The 19,208-nt window shown below is 37.2% G+C and overlaps 1 protein-coding gene across 1 annotated transcript in view; it reads right to left on the bottom strand.

Moving 5' to 3' along the window:
* LOC123666097 (endoribonuclease Dcr-1) overlaps positions 1 to 11,428 on the bottom strand; it is a 70,107-nt gene extending 58,679 nt beyond the window's left edge. The window contains exons 1-9 of the mRNA XM_045600303.1: positions 11,283 to 11,428; positions 10,061 to 10,220; positions 9,104 to 9,229; positions 6,940 to 7,202; positions 5,215 to 5,364; positions 4,661 to 4,779; positions 3,566 to 4,323; positions 2,402 to 2,511; positions 775 to 879 (exon numbers count right to left, since the gene is read on the bottom strand). Coding sequence (XP_045456259.1) covers positions 775 to 879; positions 2,402 to 2,511; positions 3,566 to 4,323; positions 4,661 to 4,779; positions 5,215 to 5,364; positions 6,940 to 7,202; positions 9,104 to 9,229; positions 10,061 to 10,220; positions 11,283 to 11,428 — 1,937 coding nt within the window. The remainder of the gene's footprint in view (positions 1 to 774; positions 880 to 2,401; positions 2,512 to 3,565; positions 4,324 to 4,660; positions 4,780 to 5,214; positions 5,365 to 6,939; positions 7,203 to 9,103; positions 9,230 to 10,060; positions 10,221 to 11,282) is intronic.
* Positions 11,429 to 19,208: the final 7,780 nt, after the last annotated feature.

Here is a 19,208-nt window from a genome sequence, read left to right as displayed (position 1 = left end):
ACATCCCGGTTTTCCGCAATCCTCAACCAGCCTACACCGGCGATCTTACGTAGATCGTCGGTCCAACGGGCCGGAGGACGTCCCACACTGCGTTTGCCAAGACGCGGTCTCCACTCCAGGACCCGTCTACTCCAACGGCCATCGGTCCTGTGGCACAGATGACCAGCCCACTGCCACTTCAACTTGCTAATTCTGTGGGCTATGTCGGTTACTTTCGTTCTCTCGCGGATAGTCTCATTTCTAATCCTATCTTTGAGAGAAACTCCAAGCATAGCCCGTTCCATTGCACGTTGAGCGACTTTAAACTTGTAGACCAGTCCCTTCGTCTGTGTACACGTCTCGGCTCCCTATGTTAACACAGGCAAGACGCATTGCTCGAAGACTTTTTATATTTTTTTTAGTTTAATTATTTTTCCATATCATCTGACAATTACACTTCAAAACACTAAATTTTAATTTTTAAAGAGAGGATACTCTTTAAATCTCCCCCCTCACGAAGAGACACTATTTTTTTTTTAAATACTTCACTATTTATTTCCACCATATTCCACCACACTGTCCTTTAAATTTTTCATTCATTCATTCAGCTTTATGTGTGCCAAACTAGCACAGATGATTTCGCCAATGTCACGTAGAATGGAGAAGCCTTTAAATTTTTATTTACATTTCTGATCAATTAACTTCATGTGAAATTATATGTCACACTTATAAACACCAAAGTCTTAGTACTAAAACCTAACCAGAATTACAGGAATTTAAGTATGAATAACTCACGAAGGCGGTACATCCCATCTAACAACGAGATTACACTTCGGGAGGTCGATGCCCTCCTCCAGGACAGAAGTCGCCAGCAGTAGATTACACTCGTGCATACGGAACCTGTATAAATAAATAAACAAATAAGTTATTGTGGAAAAACAAAAGAAAAAAAATCTAAAATGAAACCCTCTTGATTAAATCAATACGCACTTGTTACTTACAAATGAATTTAAGACATATACGTAAACACGCATACATGCACAGACACACAACTCATAACGTGTATACTAAATTATTATGTATGGCCTTTTGTAGTTTATACTTTTAGTTATAAAATATTTCTAAATCCTAAAGTCTAAATATACGAAATATCAGATCTATCGAAAGTCTCAAAATTTTATAATTTTCAACTTTGTGAATAGACATCAAATCAAAAATTCACAACTACCCACGAACTCAAAATCAAAAACTACTTCGTACTCTTCTACTGAGTAGGTTTTCAAAGCAATTTTAAATCAAAGTTTTACAAAAACAAAATTATATTAGTTTTAAATAAAGTTACCACCGATTCGAAATTTAAATTCCACTTAGAAGAATTGTCAAGAAACTCCACAGGTAATTAAAAGTGTGCGTGTGTGTCACAAGAAAGGTTTACTAGTCTAAGAAAAAGATTAATGCCAAAATGAATCAAATAACGCTTCAGCCTGTAATATCCCACTACTGGGCATAGGCCTCTTTCCCCATGTATGAGAAGGATCAGAGCTTAATCTACCACGCTGCTCCAATGCGGGTTGGCGGATATATTCTTTACTATGAGTAACAATCGCTATCAGGTGTGTACATGATAACAACCGGGACCGACGGCTTAACGTGCTCTCCGAGGCACGGTGAGGACACAAGGACTGCACAAACACCCAGACCATGGCAAACACCTGTATGGCCAATATAGATGTTTGTCATGTGCGGGGATCGAACCCGCAACCGCCAGCGCAACAGGTACAATCCATGGCTGTAACCGTTGCGTGTGAATCAAATAACGCCATCTATCAATCGATCGATGACGTTATTAGAAAACGTCATCGTCTACCCTATTGGGTTCCGATAGACGACGAAGTGAAGAGGTTATACGTTCCGTAGATTTTAATCGTCATATTTTTTTTCATACCTCAATTAAATTATGCTTTAATTAAAAAAAAATGCCTTATATTAAAATCGATTCTTAAGGACTAAACTCAAAAAAAAAATTGTCCGTAAATTTAATCATATCTTGCACGAAATTTCCACTAAATCGATACATCTCTATCATCAATATATTTTTTTTTATGTCACTAGGTCGGCAAACAAGCGTACGGCTCACCTGATGGTAAGCGATTACCGTAGCTTATAGACACCTGCAACACCAGACATCAAAGCGCGTTGCCAACCCAATCCCCAATCCCCCCAGGAGCTCTGGTCACCTTACTCACCAACAGGAAGACAATACTGCTTGAAAACAGTATCATTTTGCTGTGATCTTCTGTAAGGTCGAGGTACTACCCCAGTTGGGCTGCTCCATATTTTGAGCAGGGAATTCCTGCTGTGCCCTACCTCAGTTAAAAAATCTTAAATCAACAGCAAACAAATAAAGTGAGAAATAACTAACTTTTTAAGTACGTCTTCCTGTTTCTTCCCCTCCTTCTGCCCCCCCAAAGCCTCCTTAGCGCAGTACTGGCCGCACAGCTGAGAAAGGGACGGCTTACTGCGGGAGAAGTCCTGTAATGGGATAGATATACATATATTTTTATTGTGTACTTTGTTAAGGTATCGAAGTAAAACTTCTTTACGTACGCTTGACTGCTGCTGGTGAATGTGTGACGAGAGCGTTGCGAAAAGTGTGATCGGGCGAGGCGAACGGAACGGAACTCAATCCTTGTGTTATAGGGGAGTAGTTGGCGGATATAGCAATACATTTTAATTTCGATAAATACATATGGCTAGCATTTTGAAGTTAGATTAGTTAGGGTTATTTCTTTTTGTAACCAAATTTATGTCAATAAACAGTTTAATTTGGTAGTTAGATAGGTTAGGGGTTTTTTTTTTTTGTAACGAAATTATGCCGTACATCTTTCTTTTCATGTATCACTTTTTTTGTAATGTTTCTTTGTGGTGTACAATAAAGAGTATTTATTATTATTATTATTATGCCGATAACCGGTCAAATTTAGAGCTTAGATAATTCGACGGTTCTTAACCAAAGCCTTACCATACATATAAATAATATTTAAAAAAAAAAGAAATATATCCCACCCAGACTCGAGAAAGAAATCGAAACGACAGTCCTTGCAGCAGAAAGTAGTGTCGCTACAAACTACGCCAACGGACTGATATTTTTTTTGCTTTAGGCATATCTTCGATCTGTATATATATATACATATACACATGGTTACCTAATATCTGTACTGTAACATTTAATAAAAGAATTATACTAAACTTTTTACCTGGCAAAGTATTTTTTTATTACAAAGATGACAAACAAGCATACAGCCTACCATACCTAGCCGGATGCCACAGCCTACAGATGTTTATAGGACCAGGGCTATTGCAAAAACACTGCCAACCCTACCTCCAATCGCCCCTATGTGCTCTGGTCACCTTACTCACCACAGGAACACGACACTGCTTGAAAGCATGATTATTTATCGCTGATCTTTTGTAAGGTCAAGGCTCTTCCCCGGTCGGCCTTCTCCATGCTGGAACAGGATATTTCCTGCCGTACTCTTACCTCAATAAAGTATTAAAATATATAAAATAGACAATATATACGCACCACAATCATCAGAAACATAGTCTTGGCCATCAGAGGTTCCTTCATAAAGACGATGCCACACAAGGCGTCCGGATTTTGCTGCATCTGGAGTATTTTCGCCGCATTACTCCTCGGTACCCTACCGCGACCTTTAGTTCTATGACCGGAACGCTTACCGAAACCTATTTTAACACTATCTACAAAGTTTCTTTTACTAAACACATTAATATCACTTTGTTTCTCACTCTTAAATTCATAATCCTGATAGTCTTTTAGATTCGCTTCTAACATATTAACTTTTTCCTGAATCTTATCACCCAAACTAACAAAATCACATTTATCGATTACGTTCAATAAATCGCTTATTTTCGATTTTACTGGCTCCGTAACGTTCTCTTTACCGTCTTCGGATGCATTCGTTTCCGTTTTAGAGCTATCGTTTAATACTTTGCTTTCGTTGTCCGAACTGTCTGAATTATCTTCTTTTATTCGTTTCTCAGATTCTATACTTTTTGTTTCATCATTCTTCTGGGTATCCGGTGATGGGAATTGTTCTAGAATCTCGGCCAATCTCAATACTTTTGGCGTCGAGAAGGTTGTTATCTTTTCCCAGTCAGATGTACACGTAGAGAACATCAAATCTGCGTAGCACCTTATTTTGACGAAGACCGACGTACAGAGGCAAAGTAATAAAAAATGTCTCTCGTAAGGCACCTTGACTTTAAGTTTCTCGAGCTTGATTAGAAGAGATATGGCCGCCTTGTCGGCTGCGTAGGGACCTGAAACGACATCTGTATATTAATAGTAGTAGAGTAATAGGTAAGTGAGGGTAGGTGACTATCGAACGATGTGCTAGGTGGCGTGATCGGTGCATCTGTTGTTTGTAAATTCCTTGCGAATTGCGTACGACAGCGCAGGTGCCGACACGTGTATTACTTAGTGTGGGTATTATGTACAATTTCAAAAGTAAATATTTACTTGATTTCAGAAAATGTTCTAGTAAGTAATGTTAAATGTATAGTGACTACATAAGAAGGTGAATTGATAGTAAAGTTTAACGGCCATCTATCTATATCTAGCAACGTGTTGTTTTACTACAATTCTTGTTTAACTTACCCAATTTCTCTAAAACATATAAGAACTCCATGAAAATCTGCTTAGGCTCCGCCGTGGGGTCTGGAATATCCTTGAATTCGTCATACAAATCATCACCGTATATTTCGGCGGGGTCATACCTGTTATACAGCAACAAAAAAACATATTATTATAATTATTAATTTAAAAAAGAAACCCGTTACAAAATTGCATACATTTTATGCCAAGAATGCTTTAAATATTTTATGAGAAGAGGTCTTCAAATTGCTGGATCGAATTTTAGCAAAAACGGCTAAGAACTACTGCAAAAAAAAACTCGCTTTGACGTGAAAAAATTGCATCGAAATCGGTGACGCAAGCAGATACACACCAACGTCAAATTTATAACACCTTTTTTCGTAGGGATTTAAAATAATAATTAAGCAGTATGACAACCACGATCAATTTTAAAAAGAAATAGGATCGATTAAATCCAGAATAATGGATCGATTAAAAACAGAATCATCAAAATCGGTACTCCCAGTAAAAAGTTATGAAAACCTCCTTTTTTGAAGTCGGTTAAATAGTAAATATACCTATGTTCATTAATAAAATCCAACGCATGGTTGATATTATCCTTCATGTAAGTTTCCAGCTCCACGTAGGGCTCCGGCAGGGCTTCTGTGTCCGCTCGAGGGCCGTATTCGATTATCACCTCCTTAGGCTTGGCCGTTGTCGATGAAAGACTGTAATAAATCAAAAAATTAAGTCTATCTGTATAAATTAAAATTATTATTAAAACGTTATTTAAACTTTAAACTCGAGATCACAATCACGATTCACCCTTTTTTCTTTTTTTTCGCCACACCCCGCCGACGAGGCCGACGGGAGTGTGGGACTCCTGGCCAACCCACACAACCCACTAAAGCCCAGCGGCGCCCTCATCGCCACGGGATCGCTCCCGCCTTCGTCTATAGAGCGCCCACGGGCACTGTGAGCGCTCTATCGCCCCGGCGGTGAGTGAGAGGAATAGTGGTGCCCTTCTCCCTCTCTACTGCGAAGGGTGAAGGAGCGCATAACGGTATCTCCTTCCCCCTGGTCGTCTCCTGCGGAGCGGGTTGTCGTCAGCCTCGCGCTGTCGCTCCGCAGCCTCCTTTAACGCCAGGACCTCCTCGCAGAAGGAGGTTCCGGCCGACCAGCACCTGCCGTTGCCGAGCATGCTGTGGACCACGCTCGATAGCGACAGATCTTTGACTATTACGGCCACCAGGGCGCAGTCCTCAAGAGTGTGACGCACCGTATCACGTGGCTCACCACACACGTGACAGGCAGGGGTGGCCTCTCTACCCGCGATCTGACGCAGGTACTTACCGAAGCATCCGTGCCCGGTAAGTACCCGTGTCAGTCTAAAGGATAGCACCCCGTGCCGTCTTTTGACCCAGAAACGTAGGCGAGGACGTATGGCATCCACTGGCGCTAGACCCGCCGCTGGAAACCCCAGATCCTGCCATCCACCAATCGATCAAGGCTCTCTGAGCCTGAGCCCTAAACCTACGAATCTGATCCGCAATCGGAATTTGTCCTCGAGCTCGGAGGCTCGACCGATACCGGTACACTTCCGCAAGCACCTGGAGTTCCCAAGGCGGATCGCTCCATCCATGCGTCCATGACACCGTACGGTACCCACGTATAGATCCCACAGCTAAGACCCTCTGCGGTCTCCTCTAGAGAATTCTGTTCTGGGCGGAGAGAGCGTCTGCAAATACGGGATCACGATTCAGCCTGAAACATCCTACGGCTGGGCCAATTTTTCTTTTGGCAGATATGTCCCCTACTATGAGTAACGATCGCTATTAGGTATTTACGATAACAACCGGGACCCACAAGGACAGACATCCAAACCGGAAAGAAATATTTTTACAATCACAAATATTCATTCCGAGCAGAAATCGAACCCGGAAACCGTCGTCAAAGCGGTTGTTAACTCGAAAACAGCTGGTTTAACCTGCCTACATTTTGTGTTAAGTTTGTTTACACTTTGTTGAAGATATGAAATGATAAATTAAGAGAATTGCAGATAAATAGAAAATAAAAAAAAATAAACATTTTTTTTTAAACTACGCATATTTGACAATTCGCAAGACCTGGCAAATTCTGGCGGATAATATTGTATAAAAATAATTGTCAAACTAAAAAGAGACAACATCTATGGTCAGCAATGCATTTGGAATACTCCTTCATACAACTGCCATAGGCTACGGTAACCGCTTACAATCCTACCATACCGGGCCGTGTGGTAAGTAAAAGAAAAGAAAACTCACCGTTTCCCTCCATCTACATCTTCAGCTAAATCCATTTCACAGCAAAGGGCCTCCTCCAATTCAACAATCTTCCATTCCAACTTCTCGTACATATCAAAATCGTCCAAATTTTCGTTATCATCAAAATCCTTCTTAACGTTCACATCTATTTCTTTATCCGTGTCCGTCTGTTCGTTTGATGTGGGAGCGGTGAAGAGTGGGTACGTTAGAGCTAGTATCCTTGGACGTTGGCTGTCATCACTGGCCTTGTATAACTTCATCACCTGAAAAAAAAAAACTATATTGAGTGTCTTCTGGTGTAGCGGTGCTTGTCACCTTGACATCACCGGTTGCAGATTTGATATCCACTTGGGGGTGATAACAAATAAATAAAATAAAGGAGACATTCATTCCATATTTCCATGCGTACTAGCATTTGATTGTTTTGGTACAAGTTTAAAACTAAATCTATACTAATATTATAGAGGTAAAGTTACTAAAGTCTGTTCAACGAGAAGAGATACCAAATGTAAACAAGGCCCATCATTTTTTTCGTAGCGACGACGGAACAAACAAAATGTAGTCTATCTCTTTCTATCTTGTTTGTTTGCTATCTGCTGCACGTCTCCCTGCAAGGTCGAACGATACTTTAACTGGCCTTGAAAACAATCGGACCGCGTACGGCCCTTTGAATTTGTATTATTTATTTTTATTTCATTTCGTCAGTCCTGAAGCGCTCGGGTGATTTTTATATTTCGATAATTATTATTTAAGAAGTATCAAATCTTAAGTACATAATTATATTTAATTAATTATATTTAATACAGTAATTACAAAATATAAATATATTTTACATTTAAAAAAATTTTGTAAGTAAAAAAAAAAAGTTACAAAACCCTGCATAGTTGAATGACCTCGCATTTAGTTTGTTTACATTTGGTATCTCGGCTTGTTGAACGCACTATAACTTCTTTGTTTGTAGGAGGTAATTTTCGTAAATACTGATCCGGTCATGAAAGTTTTTTCACTTACAGAAAGCTACACTATTCAGGAGTGATACAGGCTATATTTTATTGTTTTCGGAAAAAAAAACATAGTGAAAAATAATAGTATATGTAACTCAAGTTGGAGAAACTTTACTATATATTTGCATCACCAAAATAATTAACACCCAATGAAGTGGGTACGGGTCGGCTAGTCTATATATATAAATAAAATTGGTGCGTCTGTTTGTCATATTAAAATAAACCGCTTTTTATGATGATGCTTTTTATGCTTTTTAGGATCCGGTACATATGCCAAAATGAAATTTTTTACAATTTTTGTCTGTCTCTCTGCCTGTCCGTTTGTTCCGGCTAATCTCTGAAAGGGCTGGACCTATTTTGATGGGAATTTCACTGGTAAATGATGTAGTAAGGAGTAACTTAGGCTACTTTTATCTTAGAAATTTATTTATTTTGTAACTCTGCAAACTTAACAAAAATTTTTTTTTGTTAAAATACACAGGCTGTGCTGTGTGGCTACGGCACTAAAGAATTTAGCCGCCCCCTCTCTTCCCGTGGGTGTCGTAAGAGGCGACTAAGGGATAACAAGGTTCCACAACCACCTTGGAACTTAAGAAGCCGACCGATGGCGGGATAACCATCCAACTGCTGGCTTTGAAATACACAGGCCGAAGACGGGCAGCAGCGTCTTCGGTGCGACAAAGCCAGTACTGCGGTCACCAACCCGCCTGCCCAGCGTGGTGACTATGGGCAAAACACATGAGTTCACGTTATTTTTGGCGTAAACTTGTGGAGGCCTATGTCCAGCAGTGGACTGTATAGGCTGTAATGATGATGATGATGAAAATACACAAGAACGAAGTCGCAGGCACAGCTAGTATAACAATAAACGCCTCACAGTCAACGGCCACCAAAATTATTTACTTCTGTAACCAGGAACACTCAATTGACAAGGCCAAACGTCCAGACCATGACAAACATTTGCCTTGTCAAGATAAATATTCGCTATGAGTGTGAATCGAACTAGACACATTCAGCGCAAATATCGGTGACATGACCGCTTTGTGAAGATATTGTAGCATATAAAGCTATCATAATAAAAATAATTTTAAGCCATTTAATTATCTATAGCTAATAAAATCTCCTATGCATTATGTAATGTAATTTATACAGTAACTCACATGTTGTAAATTTTGATCCTTGAATATCAAGTGACAGCTGTCTATGATCAAGACGTTCATGTTCGCTATACTCAAAAGACCCTTTTCCAGTATGGTTCTGATGACTTCTGACGTACACACGAGTACCTAAAAATATTTATTGTTTATTTACACTTTTGCACTCCAATACAAAAATTTAACAATACATTACTCCTACATTAGGGAAATACAAGTATACATGCATTAGTTGCAATAGGCAGCCTTATCGCCAATACAGCAATCTCTTCCAGGCAAACTTTTGGGAAAGGACTAACATATAAAATAAATGTATATATATGACGCCGCGTTGGCGCAACGGTTACAGCCATGGATTGTACCTGTTGCGCTGGCGGTTGCGGGTTCGATCCCCGCAAACGACAAACATTAGTATTGGCCATACAGGTGTTTGCCGTGGTCTAGGTGTTTGTGCAGTTCTTGTGGGTCTCGCCACCGTGCCTCGGAGAGCACGTTAAGCCGTCGGTCCCGGTTGCTATCATGTACACCTGACAGCGATCGTTACTCATAGTAGGGAATATATCCGCCAACCCGCATTGGAGCAGCGCGGTGGATTAAGCTCTGATCCTTCTCCTACAGGGGGAAAGAGGCCTATGCCCAGTAGTAGTGCCCAGTAGGGATATTACAGGCTGAAGCGATATATCACTACATAGTATAAAACAAAGTCGCTTCCCGCTGTGTGTGATCTTTAAAACTACGTAATTTTTTTATATATCACTAGTTCGGCAAACACGTGTACGGCTCACCTGATGCTAAGAGATTACCGTAGCTTATAGACGGTGTCCCAAGTCGGGGTGCTCCAGATTTTGATCAGGATATTTCCCCTTTGCCCTACCTCATTGAGAAGTGATAATGGTGTCTTTATCCATATGGCAAAACGTTTGCTAATTCAGCTAATAATTAATATAAAAATGACAACATTACCTCTTTATGCTCCAATTCATTTTCCCAATCTTCAACCTCGCCATACTCATGTGCCTTCACCACGGAGAGGTCTGTGAGTATAGTGAGCTCGTGAGCCGTACATTTGATACGAGACGCCCTTGTGATGTACACGGAGCGCTGGCGACCCGCTGACAGTAATCTGAAAGTAATAAAAAAAAACGAGTGTGCTTTAGACCACACGAGTGAAGTAATTCTGCGCAATAGGCCTGCGCTGTGACCTAGATATACGTGAAACGAAACGTAACTGGATATGAGAGAAAAGGTGAAAGAAAATTTGTGCTTGCACCTCTCTTGCTCCATTTGCCTCACCAATCACTATTTTCGCAACGCTCTCGTCAAACATTTACCAACTTAATCCCCAGACTATCCACATCTTTTTTCCACCGGCACCTTAATGGGGACGCCATGGGATCGCTTTCGCACACTACCACGACGCCCCCCAACCAATTTAATCTCGAAGTCAACCATGCGTAAAGAAGTGTTACTTCAATAAATAAATAGACAATTCATTCTTCATCATTACAGCCTATACAGTCCACTGCTGGACATAGGCCTCCACAAGTTTACGCCAAAAATAAAGTGAACTCATGTGTTTTGCCCATAGTCATCACGCTGGGCAGGCGGGTTGGTGACCGCAGTACTGGCTTTGTCTTCTCGAAGACGCTGCTGCCCGTCTTCGGCCTGTGTATTTTAAAGCTAGCAGTTGGATGGTTATCCCGCCACCGGTCGGCTTTTAAAGTTCCAAGGTGGTAGCTGAACTGTGTTATCCCTCAGTCGCCTTTTACGACACCCACGGGAAGAGAGGGGGTGGCTATATTCTTTAGTACCGTAGCCACACAGTTAATAAACCCCTAATACCTTAAGACTCAGCAACCTCCTTAAATAATCTTAAATGATTGCCAAAAACAAAAAAAAAAAATTATAATACAGTGTAGATATAGCCTTATTATATATTAGCAATTAATTCTATTCTGTGTTACATTTAATAGATACATAAAACAGATTTATAAAAAAAAAAAAATAATAATTTATATAACTTTATTTGTTCATTACTTTGTAAAAATGCCCACAGTAAAAAATCCATTAATTTTTTATTTTATAATTCATTTATTTTATTTTTTATTTTTTTACAATTGACATTCTTAATTATTTTATTATTTGGCCAGCACATTAAAATAAATTATCATTATTATCAACCTACCCTCGTATCTTGTACGCATGTTCGATCAGAACACTAGTGGATATGAAGGACGTGTGTTCTGTGACAAGGATATTCTTTGTACCGGCGACTGCCGCTAACCTTGCTCCACCCTCTGCTGCTGTGAAACGGGTACACGAAGACTCCATTGCTGAAATCAATAAATCTTTATTTTAATAATATAATTTGACTAGGGCGGCAAATATATGGCATAGGTTGCACGTTTTTATATACCTATGTCAGCAAACAAGCAAACAGCTCACCTGATGGTGAGTGATAACCATAGCCCATAAATGCCTACAACACCAGAAGAATTATAAGCGTGTTGCCGACACATGTTGTGTGTGCCCTACTAACCTCCCCAGAAATTCTCTACCTTACTCACGGGAACACCTATTGACTAATTTGAGATCAGTATTATTTAGATCTTCTGTAAGGTTGCTCTAATTCTTCTCTTATATAGGGAAAGAGGCCTATGCACAGCAGTGGGATATTACAGGCTGAAGCGCTGTAAGGTTGAGGTACTTCTCCAGACAGTCGGCTCCAGATTTGATCAGGATATATCATGTTTATCGGCATAATTTCGTTACAAAATTAATTCGACGGCTTTTAATCTAAAGTCTAGCCTAGACAAGCTTTTACAAACTAACACAATTTGTAATGAAATAATATGGTCCAACTCACAGGAACCTATGGATGACAACATTAAGACCCTACGGGCTCTGTCAACACAACTCACCCCAGCTCTAACTAACGTACTGTCCATATAGGTTAGTGCAAGACTTTGCAACTGTTGATCAACCCGAATCAAAAACAAAAATATCTTAAGTTATATCAAACCCCAGACACAAGATTGTATGCTACTGGAGAAATATTCTGTTCATATATTTAAATGTAAATATACCCCCACATCTAGCAAGTACATTTAAATAATTTATTTAGCCTTATTCTAAATATTTTTTTAATGATTGCACAGTTTACAGCTTTGAAATATTAGACTATAATTTTAATGGTATTAGTTTTCAAAACAAGTGATGGATCATGGATTAAATAGCTTGAGATGCTAAGAAAATTTAAAAAAGGAACAAGGTATGTACTTTTTTTTTAAATTACAGTTTATTTGGCGTTAATGGCGTATTTTATATTTACCTAAACAGTCATATTAGTTTGTATGTGGGTTTGTAACTTGTGAAAACTTTTTTAAATAATCTAGATAACTATTACAGCTAATCTTTAAATGACTTATGGCCAGTTTCAATACTCTATCTATCTCTAAATTTGCTTACTAGAGATAGAATTTTGACGTTAACTCCATATAAATTGTGTCAAAAATCTATCGCTAGTAAGCAAATTTAGAGATAGATAGAGTATTGAAACTGGCTATTAGTGTAAAAATCAATGTAAAACTGATATTTTTATTCATTTTAGGCTTTTAATTTTAAAATTTAAAAAAAAATCAGATAGATAGCTTTAATTTATTCCCTCAAATATGAATTATACCAAATTATAACTTTACCGATAATTCCTAATAACCGCTATCGAAGTAGCCTTTAATAATATTTTAAATAACAATGACATGATAATGAATGAAATGATATTAAAATATAAAAGAAAACAAACTAAGTTTATAAAAAATTTCTTACTTTTATAAGTTTGCAATTTTTTTTTGTAAGGTTATATTTAAAAAATATGTTAATAACGATCTTACCTATGTAAACTGTATATGTAATATTTACAAATAAAAACACATAAAACAGCACATATTAATACGATTGGACACTTATTATCATAATTTAAAATATCACAATATATCAGCAAAAAACGCCGAAGTGAAAATTCGATTCACAAAATAATATTATAAGAAAACGTCGATCACGAACTTTTATATTAGTTTCTGGGGATTAATATTTAATTGTATTATCAGAAATAAAATTTTATATAAAAAATTGCAAATACAATCCTCAAGCGCTTGAGTTCAATGACATTTCGTTAAATTTCTCCACATAATTACATTTGCGAAGTATAAAAAAGAAGAAACTGTCCCATTAAAAATATAGGTAACTTTTATCGAAATAGATCTTAATGACTTAAAGAAATTAATAACTTTACTTATTATAAATAATTAATAACGCCAATTATAAAATAATTATTTTTAATATTTTGTATTAGAACTCCTTGCACTAACGAAACGCATTGTACGTTAAACTATGTGACGATTTTGTAAAATAAGTCGTAACTGCCATCATTTTAAAATATCAATTTAAAAATACGACAAACATTATTTTTATGATTAAAAGCACAATTTTCGTTCTATTACAGATTTGGTTGAGAAATATTGAACATAACTTTTCACGTGAAATGAAACATTTCTCTATGGTTCAATTTCATAAATACTATTTAGGTAAAGCCCGATGTATGTTCAGTACGATAACGGTATAAGAAGGGACTTTCCCGAACATAAACACAAAAGACTTTTATTACTCCACAAATGTAAATAGCTTTGTTTTTTGTTCTTAGATAGGTACAATTACCTGATATTTAAAATTTTCGTACATTATATAATTGCCTTTATATACTTCTAATGAAGATATAGTATAGTTCAGTTGTGATTGATTTAGTTTTGGTCGTGTCAAGCCATTTTTCTACAGTAAATTGTGTAATGTTTGGATCAAAATATAAAGTTATTATTACAGAACTAATGATGGATAACCTATACGTACAAGAAAGATTCGTGTGTGAGTACTGCCAGATCCAGTCCTAACCTTGAATACCTTATTAACGCTATGTTTACTATGATTTTTGTGAATCCCAGATGATATCTCACATAGGATCCGACGTAGGATCACTGGAATGATATAGCGAAGGTAACAAATTATTTTTTATTATTAATTTAAATATCTTGCAACCGTTCTGATGTGGTGGTGTGACAGTTTTTTTATTTAAATGGTTAACATTTAATGACAACATTTATTGCTAAACGTTTATAAAACGAACAGAAACATTATATTCGGAAAAAAAGAATTAAGCTTGACATTTTCCGACTTTATAGTTTCGTCTCGCCTCGCTGCGTCTCACGACTCACTTCTTATCGCCTCGCTGTGCCTCACCTCACCTCTCCACCCTTCCTCCACAGGCACGAAGAGCACGAAGTATAGATACACTTCGTTGTTGTATCTCTACTTCGTGATCGCGAGTTTTAAAACTAAAATTTTAGCAAATCCCGTAGTACCAAAAGTTAATTTTGCTTAGGTTTATAGAGTGATAATTACACTCTCGCTTTATGGTATATACTTAGGTCACGTTACGATTTCAAATCTATTCATTTTCAAAACGATATTGTATATGAGGCAACTGATTAAAAAGGAAGTTTTTAAACTGGTTTTCAACTAAAAGCAGTTATTTCATTATTTCTTATCCAACATTATATATGTATTAAATGTCGCTCTGGTTTAGTGGTGCATGCACCGTGTGGGCTCACACACCAACATTGCGGGTTCGTTTTCCGCTCGAAATGGATATTTGTGTTTACAATATTTATTTGTGGTCTTGTTTTCAGTCCTTGTTGTCCCCCGCCGTATCTTGGAGAACACATTAAGCTCGGTTAACGTCAACGTTAAGTCCCAAGTCGGTACCGGTTGTTATCATAGACTTATTTTCTTACTTAGTTACTCTTAGTTTATATATAAACCAGCAGTCGAGTAGTGTGGTGGATTAATTTTCGACCCTTACTGACTTTATTAAGTTTTTCAGAAATTGCGAAATTCCGAAATTTTAGAGAACGAAAAATTTTACTTTTTCAGTTTTATAGAGTTATGAAGGCTTATTCTTTTAAGTCTCATTTAGAGTTATAAAGACTCTAACATTGTTTTTTTATACAAATATTTCCACCAGGGAAGCGTTAATTGTAACAGCCTCTTATTTAGACATTTTATTTTTCAGGGGAAGTGGCGATGGGCGGGGCACATAGCTCGAAGAACCGATGGCCGATGGGGTGGAAAGGTTCTGGCGTGGTGACCGCGTACCGGGCGCCGTATTGCCGGTAGGCCCCCATGAAGTGGATCGATGATCTGGTCAGGGTCGCGGGAAGCCACTGAATGCATGCTGTGCAGGACCGATCGTCGTGGAAAACATTAGGGGAGGCTTATGTCCAGCTGTGGGCGTCAGTGAGCTGAGATTATGATGATGATGACGATGATGATTTCTCAGGTAAAAGTTCGTAACATACTCCTCTTGGCCTAGGAAAAAAAATTTCTCAAATAGAAAAAGAAAAAAGATAGAATGTGATAATTTTTCTAAAATAAGTTTGTATATTAAAATTATTTAATTGACTAATTAGAATACACTATACTAATTTTATATACTTTTTAAAAAATAACCGTGGCGTTTCTTGCCATTTCTTCTCTGCAATCTACATACCGAATCTGTGATAGCTTCACATTAAAAATAATAAAAAATTAATTTTTAAAATGACGATTCGAAGGTGCTTTAAATATATTGATTAAACCTATTTGAATAAAGCTATTTTGAATTTGATTTACTAGTCTACAACTTAAATATTGTAATTATATTTCCACGAGTTCACATTAAGTAGTTTTAATGTTTTGTATTTTACTTCTTTACATATTTTCTACTTTTTAACCGACTTTCAAAAAAGGAGGAGGTTCTCAATTCGACTGTAATTTTTTTTTATGTATGTTACATCAAAACTTTTGACCGTGTGGACCGATTTCGATAATTTTTTTTTTAATCGAAAGGTGGTGTGTGTCGATTGGTCCCATTTATATTTATTTGAGATCTAACAACTACTTTTCGAGTTATATCTAATAATGCGTTTTTAATTGACGCTTTTTTCGTCGACCTACGTTGTATTATACCGCATAACTTTCTACTGGATGTACCGATTTTGATAATTCTTTTTTGTTGGAAAGGAGATATCCCTAGTTTAGTTCCATGATAAAGAAACCAGGATCTGATGATGGGATCCCAGAGAAATCGAGGGAAACTCTAGAAAATCCGCAATAACTTTTTACTGGGTGTACCGATTTTGATAATTCTCTTTTTGTTGGAAAGAAGATATCCCTAGTTTAGTACCATGATAAGGAAACCAGGATCTGATGATGGGATCCCAGAGAAATCGAGGGAAACTCTTGAAAATCCGCAATAAGTTTTTACTGGGTATACCGATTTTCATAATTTTTAATTTAATCGAAAGCTGATGTTTGTCATATGGTCACATACAAATTTTATTGAGATCTGATAACTACTTTTTGAGTAATCTTTGATAACGCGTAGTTACTTGACTATTTTTTCGTCGATCTACGTTGTATTACTCGTCGATGTAATTGAAGTCGGTTTTTTTCGTTTGCGAGCAAACACAATTATTTAATATTATATCATGAAGGCATAATGCCGCTATGTCATGACACAATTGATTATGGCTTGTGATGTTTTTGCTATGGCAGTCATATGCTTGTGTATTTTTACAATACCTACGTTTTTTCTTTTCAGATGAAGGGAAAAGGCTTAACGCTAATGTTTTGTTTCATTCATCTATACTAATTTTATAAAGCTGAAGAGTTTGTTTGTTTGTTTGTTTGTTTGTCACGCTAAGACCAAAAGGAGCGGAGCACTAACGAAGAATGTTTCAAAATCGGGGGTACTTTTTTCCTTTTGAAAGCTTCCGCTGCGTGCGCTGTGAAAACATTAACTAGTTTCGCAAAAGTCATGTATGAGAGAATTGATGAATTGAGAGATGAATGAAAAGTCCGCAACAGCATATATCTATCTTTTAAGGTTGGCTCACTATAACCTTTTTTATATTTAAATATCTAAAGCATTTTTTGTCACTAAATACCTCATAAATATATCAGCTCCATAAATATATATATTATGTAGTATTTTGTTTATGTAGTATATAAGTATATGTTTATTTGCATATATGTATATGTTTACTGTGTGTATATGTTTGTGTATATGTATATTTACTTCTGTTAATATCATACTGCTTGTTAACTTTATGCCAATTCTTTATCAACTGTTTCCCTACCGCTTCTCTTTTTCTTCGTTATGTCCTATGCCCAAAGGCTTAAGAAGGTCTGGAAGAAATCGCTCTTAGCGATAAGACTGCCTTTGTACATCTGTCTTTTCATGTATTACTTTTTTGTTGTAATATTTCTTCGTGGTGTACAATAAAGAGTATTTATTATTATTATGCTAACCAAGTTTGTTCTAAAATAATGCATTATTTGCGAAGATGTTTTAAACACGATATTAATCCTTATCTAAATAAATACGTTATTGCAAACCGCGGTGCATAGCTAGTTTGTCTTATAATGGCACCAAGTGAGCACATGATTGAGAGAACACATGTCACATAGGATGAACATGCGGACAGAATATTACATGAAGAATGATTAATTGATGTAATTATCATCATGGACTGAGAACGAATATTCTAAGGATTATTTTTAAAAAAGGAAGGGGTAGATCAGCCAACCATGACAGATATAGGAACTTTAAAAAAATAGGTGTGTATCCTCCCTGCTGAAAGCCCGAATAAAAAACGATGATAGATCTATTTGGAATCCTGATAGCCCAGATAAAAAAAGATAAAAATTGTATAAAAATTTTGGAATCTTTGGATCTTAGAATGGATTTTGATCTTGGAATTTTGGAATTATTTGGAATTTTCAGCAGGGCTTTTTACGGTTGAATATACGAGTACGATAAGTACTGTACTGATATATAGTCAAGAATATTAAACTGAAATTCAAGAATAATTTAACTGAGGTAGGGCACAGCAGGAATTTCCTGCTCAAAATATGGAGCAGCCCGACTGGGGAAGTATCTCGACCTTACAGAAGATCACAGCTAAATATGACTGTTTTCAAGCAGTATTGCGGTCCTGTTGGTGAGTAAGGTGACCAGAGCTTCTGAGGGGCATATTGGTGAAGTCGAGTCGTGGTACTTAAGACTTTTACTTCAACCGGGTGGTCTAAAGCCTGCTCGTTTTTTTCTTTTCTTTTATGTTATAATAATGTTTTCGCTTTCAGTAAAATTCCGCAGTCGCAATCCTGAATGCGACATATGTTCAGAAAATCCTAAAATAACGAAGTTACTTGACTATGAAGTGTGTCAGATGCAGTCAAAGGAAAAGGTATTTATATTGATAAAAAAATATTCTTGTGTTTCTGTGATGAGTAAGGTGACTAGCGATCCTTGGGGGAGGGGGGAATAGGGTCGGCAACGTGCTTGCGATGCTTCTGGTGTTGCAAGCGTCTATAAGCTACGGTAATCTCTTACCATCAGGTGAACCGTACGCTTGTTTGCCGACCTGGTGATATAAAATAATTGTGTTTGCTCGCAAACGAAAAAAAAAACCGACTTCAATTACATCGACAAGTAATACAACGTAGATCGACGAAAAAATAGTCAAGCAACTACGCGTTATCAAAGATTACTCAAAAAGTAGTTGTCAGATCTCGATAAAATTTGTATGTGACCATATGACAAACATCAGCTTTCGATTAAATTAAAAATACAACACACACACCACACACCCAGTAAACACCTGGTACACCCAGTAAAAAGTTATTGCGGATTTTCGAGATTTTCCCTCGATTTCTCTGGGATCCCATCATCAGATCCTGGTTTCCTTATCACGGTACCAAAATAGGGATATCCCCTTTCCAACGGAAAAAGAATTATCAAAATCGGTACATCCAGTAGAAAGTCATGCGGTATAATACAACGTAGGTCGACGAAAAAAGCGTCAAGTAAAAACGCATTATTAGATATAGCTCGAAAAGTAGTTGTTAGATCTCAAATAAATTTAAATGGGACCAATTGGCACACACCACCTTTCGATTAAAACAAAATTTGTCGAAATCGGTCCACCCGGTCAAAAGTTCTGATGTAACATACATAAAA

This window comes from Melitaea cinxia, chromosome 25 (genome assembly GCF_905220565.1).
Source record: "Melitaea cinxia chromosome 25, ilMelCinx1.1, whole genome shotgun sequence".
Taxonomy (NCBI): Eukaryota; Metazoa; Arthropoda; class Insecta; order Lepidoptera; family Nymphalidae; genus Melitaea; species Melitaea cinxia.
The sequence above is the reverse complement of the archived record's forward strand: the minus strand, read 5'-3'. Positions and strand labels throughout refer to the sequence as shown.